Source organism: Chenopodium album, chromosome 4 (genome assembly GCF_948465745.1).
Source record: "Chenopodium album chromosome 4, dcCheAlbu1.1, whole genome shotgun sequence".
In the NCBI taxonomy this organism is placed as follows: domain Eukaryota; kingdom Viridiplantae; phylum Streptophyta; class Magnoliopsida; order Caryophyllales; family Amaranthaceae; genus Chenopodium; species Chenopodium album.
In genome coordinates, this window is record NC_137837.1 from 79,328,293 (window position 1) to 79,346,623 (window position 18,331).

General features: G+C 34.0%; 2 protein-coding genes across 4 annotated transcripts; one reads left to right on the forward strand and one right to left on the reverse strand.

Moving 5' to 3' along the window:
- Positions 1 to 3,904: 3,904 nt before the first annotated feature.
- LOC145629467 (uncharacterized) lies at positions 3,905 to 8,959 on the reverse strand. 2 transcript variants are annotated; one of them, XM_081682073.1, is made up of 3 exons: positions 8,810 to 8,959; positions 6,322 to 8,635; positions 3,905 to 4,257 (listed from the first exon to the last, which is right to left on the reverse strand). In XM_081682073.1, exon 2 carries the CDS (start codon positions 8,617 to 8,619, stop codon positions 6,481 to 6,483), a length of 2,139 nt encoding a protein of 712 aa, XP_081538199.1. In that variant the 5' UTR covers positions 8,620 to 8,635; positions 8,810 to 8,959; the 3' UTR covers positions 3,905 to 4,257; positions 6,322 to 6,480. The 2 variants fall into 2 exon arrangements, with proteins under 2 accessions (XP_081538199.1, XP_081538200.1); XM_081682074.1 differs by having other exon boundaries at positions 6,322 to 8,641; positions 8,810 to 8,956.
- A 1,724-nt stretch (positions 8,960 to 10,683) lies between these two features.
- On the forward strand, positions 10,684 to 14,725 carry LOC145627463 (uncharacterized). 2 transcript variants are annotated; one of them, XM_081679849.1, is made up of 3 exons: positions 10,684 to 10,897; positions 11,559 to 11,762; positions 14,434 to 14,725. In XM_081679849.1, exons 1-3 carry the CDS (start codon positions 10,795 to 10,797, stop codon positions 14,574 to 14,576), a joined length of 450 nt encoding a protein of 149 aa, XP_081535975.1. In that variant the 5' UTR covers positions 10,684 to 10,794; the 3' UTR covers positions 14,577 to 14,725. The 2 variants fall into 2 exon arrangements, with proteins under 2 accessions (XP_081535975.1, XP_081535976.1); XM_081679850.1 differs by having other exon boundaries at positions 10,690 to 10,897; positions 11,507 to 11,762.
- Positions 14,726 to 18,331: the final 3,606 nt, after the last annotated feature.

Genomic DNA, 18,331 nt, shown 5'->3' on the forward strand with positions numbered 1-18,331 from the left:
AGGATAAAATCAACGCTTTTTGCGAAATTTCAGAGGTTTCGGGGCCTGGTGTCGAAAATCCTTGATATTTTCGGGGATACTTCTTGGAGTCATATAATTGCATGTGGAACCATATATGATCATTATATGTTTTCATAAATGTTTGTGGTAGGATTGAGTTAATGAAATCGGTGCAAGTTGTAAACCAATATATTGCCCATTTAAATGCAAGTTGGGTGGTTTCACTCACCCAATTGGAATCCCGAAGTGTATTAGGGATCAAGGTAAACATTTCGACAATTTTTATTTCCGTATGATAAAAAGTCAAAAATTTTCGAGATTTAAGACTAATTTACGCATTTTACGAAATTTTGAAGGTTTCAAGGCTCAGTGTCGAAAAGTCTTGAAATCTAGGCAATAAATCTCGGGGTCATATAATGCCGTTTGAAACCATATATGATCTTTATGTGTTGTCATAAATGTTTGTGGTAGGCTTGAGTTTATGAAATCGGTTCAAGTTGTAAACCGGTAAATTGGTCGTTTAAAGGCAAATTGGATGGTTCCACCCACCCAATTGGACTCCATGAGGATATTAGGGACCATGGTAAACATTTCAGAAATTTTCATTTATGGGCGAAAAAAGTCAATAAATTCCAAAATTGAAGGCTAATATCCACTTTTTTGAGAAATTTTGGAGCTTTCGAAGCCCAGTGTCTAAAAGCCTTGAGATTTTAGGGGATATATCTCGGGGTCATATAATATAATTCCGTTTGAAACCATATATGATCGGTATATTTTGTCATAAATGTTCGTGGTAAACTTGAATTAATGAATTCGGTGCAAGTTGTAAACCAATAAATTGGTTGTTTAAAGGCAAATTGGATGGTTCCACCCACCAAATTGGACTCCCTAAGAGTATTAGAGAACATGGTAAACATTTCGGCAATTTTTATTTATGGGCAAAAAAATTATAAAAAAAAAAAATTAAAAAAAATTCCAAAACTGAAGGCTAATATCCATGCTTTTTGAGAAATTTTAGAGGTTTTGAGGTCCGGTATCGAAAATTCTTGAGATTTTAGGGGATACATCTCGGGGTCATATAATGTCGTTTGGAACCATATATGATCATTATATGTTGTCATAAATGTTCGTGGTAGGCTTGAGTTAATGAAATCGAAGAATTTGAAACCGGTAAATTAGCCGTTTAAAAGCAAATTGGATGGTTTCACCCACCCTATTGGAATCTCGGAGGGTATTAGGGACGATAGTAAACATTTTGGCAATATTTATTTCAGAGCGTAAAAAGTCAAAAAACTTCCAAAATTGAAGATTAATATCCACGCATTTTGCGAAAATTTGAAGGTTTCGGACCTCAATGTCAAAAAGTCTTGAAATTCTAGGGAATACATATTAGGGTCATATAATGCAGTTTAGAACCATATATAATCATTATATGTTGTCAGAAATGTTGGTGGTAGGCTTGAGTTAATGAAATCGGTGCAAGTTGTAAATCGGTAAATTGGCCGTTTAATTTAAAGGAGAATTGGATGGTTTCACCCATCCAATGGGATTCCCGGAGGGAATTAGGGACCATGGTTAACATTTCGGCAATTTTTATTTCCGGGCAAAAAAAGTCAAAATTCCAAAATTGAAGACTAATATCCACGCTTTTTGACAAATTTTGAAGGTTTCGAGGCCCGTTGTCGAAAAGCCTTGAGATTTTAGGGGATATATCTCAGGGTCATATAATGCCGTCGAGAACCATATATGATCATTATATGTTTCATAAATGTTCGTGGTAGGCTTGAATTAATGAAATCGGTGAGAGTTGTAAATCGTTAAATTGGTCGTTTAAAGGCAAATTGGATGGTTTCACCTACCCTATTGGACTCTCGGAGGGTATTAGGAATATGATAAACATTTTGAATTTTTTTTTTTTTTTGTAGGCTAAAAAATAAATTAAAAAATTGAAGGCTAGTATATACGCTTTTTGAGAAATTTTGGAGTCTTCGAGGCCCGGGGTCTTAAAGTCTTGAAATTCTAGAGAATAAATCTCGAGGTCATATATTTATATACTGCTATTTAGAACCATATATGATCATTATATGTTGTCATAAATGATCGTAGTAGGATTGAGTTAATTAAATTGGTGCAAGTTGTAAACCGGTATATTGGTTAAAGGCAAATAGGATGGTTCCACCCACCCAATTGAACTCTCAGAGGGTATTAGGGACTATGGTATACATTTCGGCTATTTTTATTCCGGGCGAAAAAAAAAGTTAAAAAATATATCCAAAATTGAAGGCTAATATCTACGCTTTTTGATAAATTTTGGAGGTTTCGGTGCCCGGTGTCGAAAAGCCTTTAGATTTTAGGGGATACATCTCGGGTTCATATAATACCGTTTGGAACTATATATGATCATTATATGATATATAGTTCCAAACTGTTATAGCCCTTAACCATGACGTCATTATATCCCTAATCCATTTTCTTTTTTGGGGGGCTGGTTAAAGCCCTTAACCATGGTCAAACACGGGTTAAAGGGATATAATGACGTCATAGTTGGGTTTAATGGGGGTTTAGTAGTAATCACAACATCTTAAAATTTTTTGCTGTAGTAATTCACAACTTTTTTAATTTGCGGTAGTAATTTACAAAGTGGTATTAACTTGCGGTAGTAATTGGCAAATTATCCTAATAATTTTGAAGAGATTGTAACATTGCTCGTATATATACATTACCGGGAAGACTTCGTACAAACGAGGGAACATATTTGAATTCTGTTTATGAAAAACACTAAGGGTATTTTGGGAATTAATCAAATAAATTGAAGAGTATTTTGAGTGAAAAAAAAAAATAGAATTAACTTTTTTTGTTAGGAAGTTGAATTAACTTATCTTGAAAAGCATAAATTTAAGTAGTTTCTCAATAAATAAATAGTACTTCGTATGTGAAATGCTAAATAGGTTTCTAATATATATATATATATATATATATATATATATATATATATATATATATATATATATATATATATATATATATATATATATATATATATATATATATATATATAACTCTTCAAAATAAATTCTATCAAAAACAAAAAACAAAACAAAAAAGCTAGACAAAATGAGTTTTATTAAATTCTGACATTATTACAAGATTAACAAATTTCAGATGAAATAGTTCATACTCCGTGCTAAGTAAGTTAACACTCAATACACACAAACAACAACAAAATTGTGCAAGTATAAGCTCCAACGTCAAAATAAGTTAAATATAAATGATACCACTTACTAATTAGTTCACTTTAAAAGTTGAATTTGAAAAACCATTTTTGGATATCAAAGACTTTGATGCAAGTAAAAGAAACCATAAAGGGCCTCATAAGCATAGTATTGTACTATTATGTGTGTATAATCAAATCATTTGGGTCAACAATAAGGATTCAATTGACTTGATAACATTACAAATCAGATGTCATATATTAATTTGTTTGACCACAGTTTCAATTTTTTTTATATTCATCAATTATAAATTATTTTTATAACTAATTCTAATCTTACATACAATATAATGCAACATAACATAAATCACAAGAAAGATACCTATAAACGGTACACTTATGAGAGCTTAAAGAAGAAGAAAAAAGAAAAGAAAAGAAAAAACCGAGTAATATCCAGGTCAAACTACAAGCTGCCTTCAAGGAGTAGAAAGAAAACAAGTCAAAAGCTAAATCCCATCAATTTATCATGTGAAAGAAATTTGTATTGAAAGAATGGTTAGAAAAATTCTCTATAATCATCTAAACTTATGTACACAAGATCAACATGAGCTATAGCCAGGAATATATACACACGACGAAAATTAAAAGGCGACAACTACAAAGAATACAACAAAGAGGAAGCTAAGAGAAAGATACAACAAAAATCCAACAAAATATAAAGAACATAAGCAACAACCTCTGGGAGCTAAATCCTACTTCGTATTACATAGCATCCAAATATTAATTTCCAGAATATTGAGACTTTTTTAAGGTTCTCAAGCCATACGCATCATCAACCACAACACTTGTTTTCATGGATAAATTTCCAACTAGAACGTAAAAACTGAAAAGACAGCTAACATCTAAACGGTAAAAGGGCGGTGTGATGCTTTGCAGGATCCGGACACCATGCATACGACTTCAACTCCAAAACCTCAAGGTAATGTTCATCTCCAAATAGTCTCCCAGTCCATCTTCAGTCTCTGAGTCAAGGTTGCCTTCAACAACTACAAACAAATAGATCTTATCAGATAATATTTACAATAAGAAAAGGAAAAAAAAAACAGATTCTAAGACTGAACAGACATAAACCAAGCATTAATATTACTTATGGTATATTACTTCAAACATTCCCATGAGTAAAGTTAAAAGTAAAAAACCAGATTAGCCAATATATTCTGCAAGCATGTCTCCTGAATCCTGCTTTAGGCAGGGCAATAAGCATGACCTTCAAGGACTCGTTAAAAACGCCACAGAACAACCTATTAGAGCAAACGCTTCTACAAGAATTATATAACAGTAGCATTGTATAGCAGACTTTAGATCAAATTTGTCTGGAAGGGACTAATATATTCACCATTTTGTCAAGAAGGACCTTTTATGTCGAAAGTTGTCTAAAAAGACCTTATAAGTATGTTTTGTTGTTTATAAAGACCTTGACTTCGGAATTCGGCGTTTAACTTTGATTTCCCGGCGTTGACCCCCACATGCATGTCACATGACATTAAAAAAATTACCCTCTCCCTTTTTTTCCCTTTTTCCCTCCAACCCTAGCCTTCAAAACACTAGCAAAGTCAAACACCGGATTCCAATGTTAAGGGGAAAAAAGTGAGAGGGTATTTTTTTTAATGCCATGTGACATGCACGTGGGGGGGTCAATGTCGGAAAATCAAAGTCAAAACGCCGAATTCTAATGTCAAGGTCCTTCCAAACAACAAAACATACTTATAAGGTCCTTTTAGACAACTTTCAGGATATAAGGTCCTTTCAGACAAAATAGTGAACATATAAGTCCCTTCTAGACAAATTTTCCAATTTTCAAAAATCTTTGAAGTCTATCATGGTTTGTATATCATAGGTTTGATAGTAAGAGGCTTGTACGTTATTACCACAACAAAGTTGAGAGTTTTTACTATGCTTGGTATGTTCACATTAACATTGAGAACAAAATGAGATACATGAACATGACCAAGTTCAGGATCCTACTATCTTTTGCTACAAGTATATTATAAGACCTAGTCCTTACACGAGCCTTTCCCAAAGACTTGATCACATTATAGCACAAACCTCATAACTTGCTACCTCTAGCAATGGCTATGCCTATCGCACCTATCAAGTCTAGGAATCACTAAGGAACAGTTCGATAAAGCAGCAGGCACGAAATTTTGTAAATTAATAGAAGAGAAAATTCCAAGATTCATATTAATTCATCAGAAAAAAAAAATAAAAAAAAATAAAAAATAAAAAAATAAAAAAAAAACTCACAACATTCAAAACTTAAAGGAGATGATAAAAGATCCACAGGTATCATTCATGAGATTAGCAACTTCTACAGACAAATAAATCTCCGAACTAAATGAATAGAAAATAATAATTAAATGTTATATAACAAAAAGTTTCATTCAGTAGCTTCCAGTCCAGTGTAAGTTGTAACAACAAACTAAAGACCAACTTAATTATGATGTAAAGAACCTACAATCAACAAAATCTTCATATTTATTCAAAAATCAAGTACATCAAATAAAGTCTAGATCATGCAGATAGACCTGTAACACCAACTGAAAGAGTATACCATGAAACCCAGGCCAGAACATATATTACATAATGGGCGAAGAAATTAAATGAGTACTGTATAGTTTGCAGTGCAATAGGTAAAATTTCACTATTTACACCAAAATAAGATAACCTGTAGGAGCTTATAAGAAGCCAATTACAATTCAAAACGAAGAGCAGATCAGCATGAATTCAAAAAGACACATATAACACCAATCAACACAAATGCACGCGCACGTAAATGGTACACACACAAACAATATTTGGTCCTGTCTTATAAAACAATATTGGAGTAACCTAAAGCTTTTTCATAGATGGCCCTTAATCACATATCTAAAAATTAAAATAAGGATTTCTCAATGCTATACTGTTAATAAATAACAAAGGTTTATAAATTCTATACTTGAATGAAGCAGCAGCACGTAATAAAGATCATTTATAAAGTTAACAGAAATGAAACAAAGATGGCTAGGTGGATAAAATGGCATGAGAGAAATAAGAGATGGTAAATTACTTACCTCCTACATGAGAGTAGAAAAGCACACCCCAGAAACATAAGGAACATGAGTGACTTAAGAAATGAATCATAACTTGTGACCCAAAAAAGGTAGAAGCTAAGAAGCACAGTGAACCCCCAGTCATCCAGCCTCAAAAGCAAGCATAGTAGTAAATATCAGCTATTCAGAAGTTATCCTCCTCCTCTTCCCATAGTCAGCATCTCTAGATCTTGGACGCTCTTCTTCTTGGGACACACGGGACTTACTATGAGTCCTCGATGGCCGCCTCTCCCATTCTTCATCATAATCTGCTTCACGGTCCCTGTACCTATGATGATCAGCATATCTATCTCTGTCTTCTCTGTAGCGATCCCTGTCCCTTTCTCGCTCACGATCTCGATCACGAGAACGCTCACGATCACGGTCGCGTGAGCGTTCACGATCACGGTCCCTCTCACGGTCACGAGTTTCTCTGTCATCACGATGTCTTCTATCCGGCCATTCATGATCGTGTGCTGCCTCTTTCTCCCTAGGTATATCCCTGTCATATCCAGGCTCCCTATCTTCCCGATACTTCCTATCAGAAGACCCTGAAAAGTCTCTATCAGGAACCTTTTCTTTAACAGGATTCTGCCAACCAGTCCGGTCGTGACTTGCCTCTCCATATTGATGGTCAGACACAGCTTCTTCCCCATAGCTAGACTCAGCAGCTCTCCCAGCATGCTCATCACCAGCCCATGCACCCATATTGGGATCAGACCACATACCCATATTAGGACCATCAACACCAGCATTAGGCATCATTCCCATCCCATTCATGGGCATGCCTCTTCCAAAGAATGCAGGATTCACGTGTGGAGCTACTCCAGGCAGGCCAACATTACCCACAGGTGGGAAATTTGACATTAATCCTTGAAATGGAGGTTGAGGTCCACCCGGGAATCCACCATAATTGCCCATTCTCCCCATAGGCCCTCCAAAACCAGGATCAAAACCTTGACCCATCATGGCTTGAGGATGCATCATCGGAGGAGATGGCCCCATACCTTGACCAAACCCATTGCCACCATTCCCCATAATACCTCTTCCAGCCATCCCACCAGCAGGCCTGTTTCTTATAGGTCCAACTGGGCCCCTACCACCCATGCCTTGAGGATTTCCTCTCCCCCAACTGCCTCTCATAAAATTCCTGTTTTGATCCCCACCTTGGTAATTGCCACCAGTTGATATGTTGTTCCCAGTTGGCTTATTTCCACCCTCAGCAGGGCCTCTCCTAGGTTGTGAAAGTGTTTGTGGTGTTGTCTGTTGATTTCTATTAACCTGTGCCTCACCCATCCTCTTGACAGTAAATGGAGAAGCAAATGCAACGACACATGGCCTGCCATTGAAAACATGTCCATTCATTCCCTCCTTACAAGCTAAAGCAGCAGCAGCATCATAGAACTCAACCTGGCAATATCCCTTCGACTTCCCACTAGCCTTTTCATCAAAGAACTTAACTTCTTTAACATTCCCATACTTGACAAGCTCAGTTTCAAGTTCTGCATCCGTAGTCCACCAATGCAAATCTCCAACAAAAAGAACATTCCCACCACCCCCTCCACCACCAGCACCACCCATACCAGCACCCATTGGCGTAACTTGCACAGCAGAACTTCCTGTTCCACTCATGTTCCCAGCAGTCCCATTCACAACCCCACCTCCACCACCCTGTCTAACAATTCCCTCATTTCCTACACTCATACCATGTGGTTGCTGGGGTTGACTAATCCCTTGAGGTGGCATACTATTAACTGCTTGCTCATCTACATCACCTACTTTACTCGAATGCGGCCCTAACTCAACCCTCAGTCCACCTCCATAACCACGTCCTGCACCAGACACCCCAGCTCCTGAACCAGAACCCATACCACCATTAGGCTGTACAGGGCCTTTAACATCATTCCCTCTTAAACCCTGATTCTGAAACCCATCTACTCTACCCACATCACCCTCAAACTTTCTCTCTCCCTCACCCTGCCCAACACCCGGTATCGACAACCCATCATCCTCAGACAAAAAGGGGGGTGGAGGATGCTGAGATTGAGACTGAGGAGGTTCAAGCCTACTACTTTCACCATCATTCCTAAACCCTACTTCCTCGTTTTTCCGCAAAGATTGCAAAAACCCTTCTCCTACATTAACATCATTATAAAGATCTTCGTAATCATCATCTTCCTCACCAAAACCCTCATCAGTAACCGCAGAAATAGCTTCATTACGGTGGAATTGCTCCACCTGATCTCCTCCCCCTCCTCCTACCCCTTCAGCATCATCCATCTCTCCCCCTTCTTCTCTAAACCTCTCAAATTGTTAAAATTAGGGTTAGCTTAGTGACTTCTAGCTAATTAACGGCCAAATTAAGCAAATTTAGTGCAAAAATACAGCGAATGTTGCACACAATTTCAAACAAATTGAATCCATAAACAGAAACAACAATAAAAATTGAAATTCTACGGATTTGACTTACCAGAAAGGGAAGAAATTGCAGACGACGAGTGTTGGATTGGAGGGAAAAGGGAGAGAAATGAAAGGGAAAAACGAAGAGAGAGAAAGTTTGGAAACCCTAATCTGGAAAATTGTGTGTGATTTGAAAAGAAAAGGAATAACTTAATTTTAAAAATAAAAATAAAGGGATTTTCGAGAGAGAGAGGGGTGAAAATTCTGATCCATATTCCATTGTGTCATCAGACTCATCACTAAATAAGTTAAATGGTAATTTTACGAGCAAGTCCCGGTTTATCTCCTTCCTCGGTCACTTTTTTTTAATTAGTTAAAAAAATAGTTTAAAAATCAAGTGATAAATATCGCAAATAAACGATAATAAAAAGTCAAGATGGTATTTTTAATAGAAAATTATTAACTAAGGGCCTGTTCATATTTACTTATTTTCAGTTCAGCTCTTAATTTTCCTCTCTCATAAAATATTCATTTCAGTTCAGTTCAGTTCAGTTCAGCTCCAATCTGTTCAGTTCAGTTCAGCTCAATTCAGTAAATATGAACAGGCCCTAATAAGGGTTCGTTAGGCATTGTTGTGGTTTTCAGTTTTTTGTTTTTTTGTATTTTAAAAGTGTATAGTATATGTCATATAATTAATAAAAAAAATAGTCAAACTTATTAAAATCATGCTAATTTTGAAAACTGACAACAGAAAAGTGAAAACACATTTTTCTTGTTTCCTGTTTATTGTTTTAAAAAAAAAAAAAAACTGAAAACTGAAAATAAAAAATAATGTCAAACAAGCCCTAAGGCCACATCAAAAGAAAAGTTGTTGATTTTTCAAGTAGATGAACTTGGAATTTCTTGTAATTATGTTCTTCATGTTTCACCATCACAATTAATATTTGGAATTCAATGCATGAATTTGAAATTGGGAATTACTTATTGATGTAAAAAAATTATTTATGTGCACCGAAATAAGTGATTGTCTTATAGTTATTTAAATCCACCCTCGCCTTATTTTTTAACTCTACTTTTTTAGGGTATATCTTAATTGAATTGAACCAAATGGAGTAATATCGTGTTCATGTGGTGTGCTTATTTGGGTGAGTTTATATTGGGTGAGCCTAAGTTTCCGCAAATTAGAGAATGGTCACTCAAAATTTACAAGTACCTTAATACATGTGTCTTCTAGTTATTATTATTTTTTTAATTATTTTCTATAGATCAATGGTAGCACATCATAAAGGTGGTCCCACGGTGGATCTCATTTCCTCCTAAAAAAATTACATCATTTAGTGTTTTATGCTTGTTAATAGTTAATAGAAAATTTTCGATATTAATATCTTTGATAGGGTTAAAATGTTAAATTAATAAAAATTTGATATTTGAAAAGTATAATTCAAGACAAATCTAATAAGATCACACACAATTATATATATATTTTCTTATATATAAAGAGCAAAAGATAGTCAAAGAGCGATGTGTGACTAGTGAAAATTCAAATTGTGCTATTAAAAAACGGAGGAAGTATTTCATTAACATCTTACTTATTATGTAGTATTATTGTAATTTAGGTTATCAATTAAGTTTTACAAGTTTGAATTTGAATCCATAGACCATTTCCCGTTAGATAAATTAATGAAGATATAGGTTTATTAAGTTCTATGTCTTTTATACCCAAATGAATATTTCTGAATATCTTTTATATAATATATATTTTGTAATGTTATTGTCAAAAATATTTAACAACTTTAACCTAGTTTTGGACTTTAACACCAAAAATACCGGTTATTAGAGTCCTCAAGGACGCACATTATTAAAGGTTTAGCAAATCTCTGTAAATTTAGTTTCTTTATCTACTTATTAAGTTTTTACAATTACAAGTACATGATTAATCGTTTTATTTGTACCATGAAACATCGAATTGTTAAATTGATTCAGGTCATCGGGTGGTGTTCGTATTGGTTTTTCTTTTCTACTCCATAATACGGAGTAAAAAAATACACCGTATTTATGGTGTACATTTTAGTTCCTCTTCAAATAAAATACAGTATTAGTCTCCACAAATTTCTCTCCCGATTCAGCAACGATCTCCTCCGGCTAAGAAAATCGGCAGGTAGAGCTTCTTCTTTCTTGTTTCATAAATTTTGCCCTTTTATCTGTTATAATCAACTATTATGCATTTTAAACTTTGTTATATTTCCCTAATGATTTTGAGTTTAATATAATTCTACTATCAATGCAAGTGAAATTATTTTTGGGGGTGTGTAAAAATTTAAAGAAGAGTCATTTTTATTTGATTGGATTGATTAAATTTTGTGGGTATGAGAAAAACTCCATAAAATCAAGAATAGGAAACAAGGGTTTTAGATATGTGGTTGTGTAAGGGAAAGATGGAGTTTTTAGAGTATGCACATCAGGTGTTCGATGAAATTCCGCAGAACAAAATGAACGTTGATTAACAAAATTGGAATCTTGGAATATAAGTTCTGTTTTTCTTAGTAATGGTTGTTAATTACTCTATCAAATAAGCAAATTTAAGGTACACAGTAGTGATTTGGAGGCTAGTTTGTTAGCAAATGATTCATTAGCAGACCCCAGGTAGTGAATTGCATTTGAGTATTGCTTGGTAAGCTCTAGGCAGTGATTAGATGAATATGTCATTTGATTAATTTGATTACGCAAGCTAGATTTGCTGATGGGGTGTTGTGTAATGCTTGATCAGGTACTTTGTTGTCATTTGAGTAAGCTAATACTGTAAAGGCTACTATTTCTAGTAAAAATCTGGAAAGGGAAATTTCCGACGAGAATATTTCAAGCAAGCAATTGTTTGATGGCGTTGAGACGTGCTCTTGGGTGGTCTGATGGTGAGCTCATGCGATCAGATGCGAAGCCTTGCTCAAGATTAATGAGACAAACAGCTGGGATTTTTACAGTTGGTGGAGCATTGGGTTTTTGGGTCTTGTGTAGAATGCACTATGGTATGTGTGTGTTTTTTTGTTTTTTTTTTTTTATTGATCTTAATCTGCTTCATTACAAGTTTGCACTACTCTTTACTACATGGTGTATACTGTTTCATACCAGTTTACACATTCGCATCCCTGTCTTCCTTTTTTATTGTATTTGTCATACCTCCATTAATCAAAGATAAAAACTTGTGAGGAACTACCTGTTATATAGGTCTTTTGAATTATATGTAGTAAACAAAGCTTGAGAAATTTATGGTGCCTCTGCTACTGAACTTTTGTACGTGGCGATAGCTATAATACTCAAAATTATACAAGATCCCTCATAGTTTTGGTACCTATTTGTACTACAAATTTCTATGTAACCCTGTTTATGATAGTTTGATTTCAATTGATTTAGCTCCTCTCCCTTCACCCACCTGGTCGGAGAAGTCATTCCTTACGTAAGGTTTGAAGTTCCTCTCCAAATCCTTTGGGCACTCATTTCTACCTCTAGTAAGCTATGTAGGGCTCATGGAGACATGGACTCTCACCCTCCCTTTACCCCAAACCTCACCAAGAAGCCCTTTGGACAAATAGGGGTGCTTTATTTCCCCTTTTTTGTAAGCAAATCAATGTACAAGACCAGGAAGTATATCTAGACAGTTGGGGGAATGTCTTAACTTGCAAAAGTTATTCATTACTTTTAAAATTTTGAACAAGAACACTGCGTAGATGAGAATAAAATAGGAAAATCCAAAACATATGCATACCATGTATCAATGTATGATTTCTCAGTTTCTCCCTATATATCCTTGTTGGGGGAATCACCTCTAAGGTCATTTGGTTGTAAGCAGATATATTTTGTCAATCTTATCACTTAAACTTTCCAATGTGCCGCTTGTGATTTTCACTTGAATTAGTTCCCAACCTTTGAAGAATTATAGCAGCTGACATGCTCATAATATCTTTGCATCATTCTAATGTACCAATGAACATAGAGTAAGTGAACTAAATTCTTAGTGTATTCTAAAGTTTGAGGCCTTTAGCTGAGAAAGTTTCTATATGCAGGATTATAAATTTCATCGGATGATCAAACTGATGATCTTGATCTATCTTTGCTTACTTTCAATCTGTCATTACCCTCATTGGTCATTACCCTATCTGCCCCCAGACTTTTTATTATAGCTATTTTGATAATGGCTATTAGCTTCAGCATACTGTTTAATCTTTAGGACTGAAAAGGATTATTGCAGTTAACGTAATATGAATAAAACAGATGGAGCTCAAAGTTTATGTTTATGTCTTCCTTTAGGCAATTGGAACTTCTTGCCCTATCAATTGATGAAGACTAGAAAGTGTGGCCATGCCATTACCACAGCATAATTAGCTGCTATTAATTTATAATGTACCTAGTCAGTTTCATATATTATTTTATCCCTTGTGTTAGAGATTCCTTCATGTATACTTGTGGCCATGAATGAAGTGATCAGTCTGATAGCAGTTGTGCAGATGGGTTAATGTCTACATCTCTTTTATTGAGAATTCGAGGTGTGGTTTTGTCAAGTCAGTCCCAATATTAACTAAAAGGAATATAACACTGAGAATACAATTATATGCTCCATCATTAAGCAGTCAAAGAGAGTACTGGAGTGAACCAGTTGGGATTATATTCAAAAGAGTGAGGTTTGAAGTATACCGGGCTGCATGAGGATGGCTCACGCTGTAGATTCATGCTTTTAGTGCTCCTCTTTTTTACTCTGTCTCTCTGTTTCACATTAAGTATCTGTGTCAGATGCTCAACTCTTGAACATAGGTGTTAGAGTATTAGACACTTCAATTTGGATCAATAGTAACCAAATTTCATAAATTGGCCATGTCCGACCCTGCACATACTGCACTTCTTACCAAATCTAAGTAACATAGGTGCTTGTACTGAATTGCTTTGATGATGATAATATTTTATAACCTATGCAATTGTAATGATCTTTTCTGCATTAGTTCGTAGATGTAGTACTAGTACTATTCCTCCATTTAGTTTGTCACAGAATTTTCACTGGGCAAAAACTTTGACTCTGAGCTTGCTGAAGATTATCCTGGTGTTAGATTATTCTTATGAGCGAGATAACATTAGGCACATCAACTGCTAAATCCAAATTTCACTGGAAGGTGCCAAATAATCAGGTTGTATCTTTAGAGCTTGCTATGGGAATATTAGTTATACTCGTATTAAGATGATTTATTTAAGAGCTTACGTTTACCTTAGTCTTGTGTTATTTTTGTCCTCAAGTTTTATCACAGGTGATTTTGTCATTCACCAAGTATTAGATACATCAACAGATGTAGCTAAATTATACTACGCAATTGACATGAATAATTCAAAGTTTCAATCGTCTTAATATATTCCACCTGTAGATAATCTAGACAGTCACAAAGTCCTATTTTTTGGGTGTATCCCGACTCTCTTCTCAAGATAGTCTAGAAGTGTTTGTATTTTCTACTGTATATACTAGTACAACATACAAAATTAGACCCAGCAAAAATTAGAAATATTATTTTTAGACGATTATGATTATGTCCCTTTAAAACGTGTGATTATTTAGCTTATAATACAAAAGTGCAATTAAATTAAAAAGATGGGCTAAAGTGCGGCACTTTTGTTGTTTTCATTTATTTTCATTCATTCTTGTGGTTTTCTGTCTGGCAGGATCAAGAGTAACAATTCCCAGAAGTCTCAGATGGGCAGCTTGTGGAGCTGTATCCGTTAGCTCAACAACAGCTCTTCTGGTCCGCCTTTTGAGTCCTGAATGTGAACCCCAGAACATAGTTGCTTATGACAATAAAAGCTGAGTTGCCTTTTAAAATCAATGTAAGATGTATGTTATCCCTTGTATGGGACAGTCATGTAACAAACTTCTAACATGTAGTCACTCAATGTGAGAAGTGGTCTTTTGATTGATTTATTACGAGTGCTCGCCAAATTGTTATTCTTGGATTTAGTTTGATATAGGGTTTTTCGGTTTTTCCCAAACCAATACCTCTTTCGCGGTTTTGCCTAAAATTAGTTGTAAAATTAGTTGTCACATTATCGTTATTTATGATTAGAGTTTCTTCCTTACCATCAACTTAATAGATGCCCTTGCTTTTTTTTTTTGGGTGAGGGCTAGAATTTGTTATATACACCCGGGATCATTTGTTCATTCAATTAACAAATGAGCAAATAATATTTTTACTTATTTGTTGATTGAATGAGCAAATGATCCCAAGTGTACGGTACACATAGGTATACATAATAGGCTCTCGGAGGGGTGTTCCTAATTTCATATGCGATCCATCTACTAAATAACCAATCGATTGTTTTAGGTTGTTCATTTGCGCAGAAAGGGCAAATACAAACAGGTTTGCATAATCAAAATGGGTAAAATTAAAAGTGACTTCCTCTCTAATAATAGCGCACTTACACAAAAACACATCATTATTGCAGCGAACAAACTTCCATAGTTCTATCATCTATGTTTGCTTCAAAACAAGCTTTAAACCAGAAACCAACATTGCAAACCTTTATAGGTTGTTAATTTTTGTTGTTTTGATTGAATTAAGTTTTGTTGAATTCCATAAGTAATGATAGGCTAAGCAAAAAAAGCAAAATTTTCAATAAAATGATGCATTAAGATTTAAGGCTGTGGAGTAAAAGATTTTAAACAAATTCGTTCATTTGTGAAAATGAGTAATTGATATGAAATAATACATTGTAAGACAAGCATTGCACATTTGCACAAATGTTTTTGTTACTAGTTACTATTTATTCAAGCTTGATGCACACTGCAAATATTTTTATGTACACATTACCTGAGATTGAAGAAAAAAAAAAAAAAAAACACCCTTTTGCAGATGACTTAGAGGGAGGTGATCAAATGGACAGGTTGGGTCGGGCTTTTATATAAAAATATCGTGCTCAAACCCGCTAAAAAGGTGCGGGCTTTTGCGGGATTTGAATTAAAAATGCATATTTTTACTTGCCCAAACCCGCACTTTTTTCGGGCGGGTTGGACTAGGTCGACGGGCTAGGCCATAGATGATCAACTCTAAGATGACTTCCTTTTTTTTTTTTTTTTTTTTTTTTGAAGAACTTCACATTTTGCAAGTTATGTGAAAGTAGAAATTTTAAACGAATACAAGAATAAGAGGGTGAGGAGTGGGGGGCAAAATCCTAATCTCCTAAATAATCTCGAACATAAACAAGGGTTTAGTTGATTCTTGTCATTCTTCTACTTCGATGACCCATTCCACTTGCTCCATAACACGGGTTTATTCGTTTTGTAATCTATAACATTAATCCCTTGATCTGTTACAATCCAATTGCAATCTTTATAATCACAATGGTGATAAAAATCACTTCTCATAGTAAAAACATCACTTTTCATGTAGCCATATTTGTTAGACCAAACATTGCACCAATAAAGGGTAGTGTTAAAGATATTTGGTTTAAATTTCCATGAAAATGCTTGATGAACATTTAGTATGTGAAAACCCAAATCATCATTCTTTGATTTGCAATTAATTCTGATAGGTTGATTGCCAGACAATTCATTCTTTATTGAGACGTGAAGATCCGCAAATATGACTACATATTGATTTAATATGACTATTGCAAATAAAACTATTCCCCAAGAAAATTTATACATAATGTTTGCCTAAATAATGGAATATTGGTTAGCTAGTTTGAGTGTATTATAGAAAATGGTTTATTTGAAGGTTTTTATAAGGCATATCACTTCTAAATTTTGTACGGTGAAAATATTTGTGTTATTACCTCCTAAATTTACTCTTTGATTTCTCATGAAATTTGGATATCCATTACAATGTATATTATTTAAGTATATTACTAAAAAAAGGAATGATTTTCTTCATACAAATCATAGTAAAAGAGAAAATAGATTGTTGGTAAAAATAGGTTTTTTATTTGAACAAATAACTTATACTTTGTATATGACACTTGTCCATGGCTAACTTATAAAAATAAATAACCTATCTATACAACTAAAGTAATCACCAAAGAGACACTTGACATAATTCTGTGAAAAATTTTCCCTCCAAAAGTGCTATTTACTTATATTATTTCCTTACAAAAATTCTATTAAAAAAATTAAAATTCTTTTAATAAATTTTATTTATATATATAATATGCAACACATAAGGATTTAAAAGATAGACATTAAAAAATTCAAATTTGAAATAAAATAAAATTGTTACATAAGTCATTTAATTTCAATCAACTATTTGTTAATAAATCTTACTTTATGAATCCGTGCATTGCACGGGACCAAAAACTACGGAGTAGTAAATAATAAAAACTTATAATAGTTTTTTTTTTTCAAAATTTCCTACAATATTAATTTTGTTGATTTTCGTCATAATATATACTTCCTGCTTTTTTAAATACTTGCAACAAATCCCTAAAATGGAAATGTCACAATACTTGCAACACACTATAAATGCAAGGCCGACCCTTAGGGTGTGCGGCATGCGCAACCGCACAGGGCCCAAAATCGCTTGGGGCCTCAAGTTTACAATTATATACAAAATTGTTGTAAAAATTTCTAGTGTTATTGTTATGGCTTAGTGGTAAGTATGGTGATACTAAGTTTTGTAGATACGTGGTTCGAGCCTAGCTTATGTATTTTTTTTTAAATTTCATTCCTATATTTTGAAAGATTGTAACAATATTTATATTTTTATCCCCAATAATAATGGTTCCTTTGCTCAATTTCATTTTTAGAAAATATTACCATTCTTTCTCGTCTTTACAATAACCCGTAAATACTTTTATAACTTATTTTTATTTTTGCTTTTCAACATATTTTGATCTCTTCAATATTATTACAAAAATTACATATATTTCTTTATTCTAAACCTCTTCAACAAATAAATCATAGCAGAGCATTTAATAAAAAAAATGCAATATTATTATACGTTACTTAAAAAAAAGGGGGAGGGGGCAAATGTATCTCAATTGCACAGGGCCTCCATAATAGTTGGGGCGGCCCTGTATAAATGGATAGTTTTTTGGGAAAAAGTTGTACTATTTTTCTTATTTAAAGCATATGACCCACTGTACTCTAAAAAACCTCTCACCTCATTTTAAAGTGTATTACATCATGTGAACCCTACTTCTCTTAAATAGCGTGAAAAAATGTGTGTTGCATCTATTAAAAAAACGGAGGAAGTATATCTTTATTAGTAGTTGTTTGATTTCTTGTAAATTATTTTGATTAAATTAGGTTTCATTGAATTCTATAAATAATGATCGGCTAGGTAATTTTTTTTTTATAAGATGATACATAATTTAACCAAAACATACTTCCTCTGTTCTTTTTTACTTGACCTGTTTCTTTTATCACGCTTGCCAATGAAAAACTTTAACGATTAATAACTTTAATTCTTCATAAGTAAAAATTATAAAAGTTATATATTATGATAGTTTTCTTGAGACGAATTCAAAAATATCCAACATGAACATGTTTTTCCTTACAAATTATTCACAAAAGACGGTCAAAGGAGGAGTGGTGAATAGTATAAAAGTCAAAGCAGGTCAAGTAAAAAAG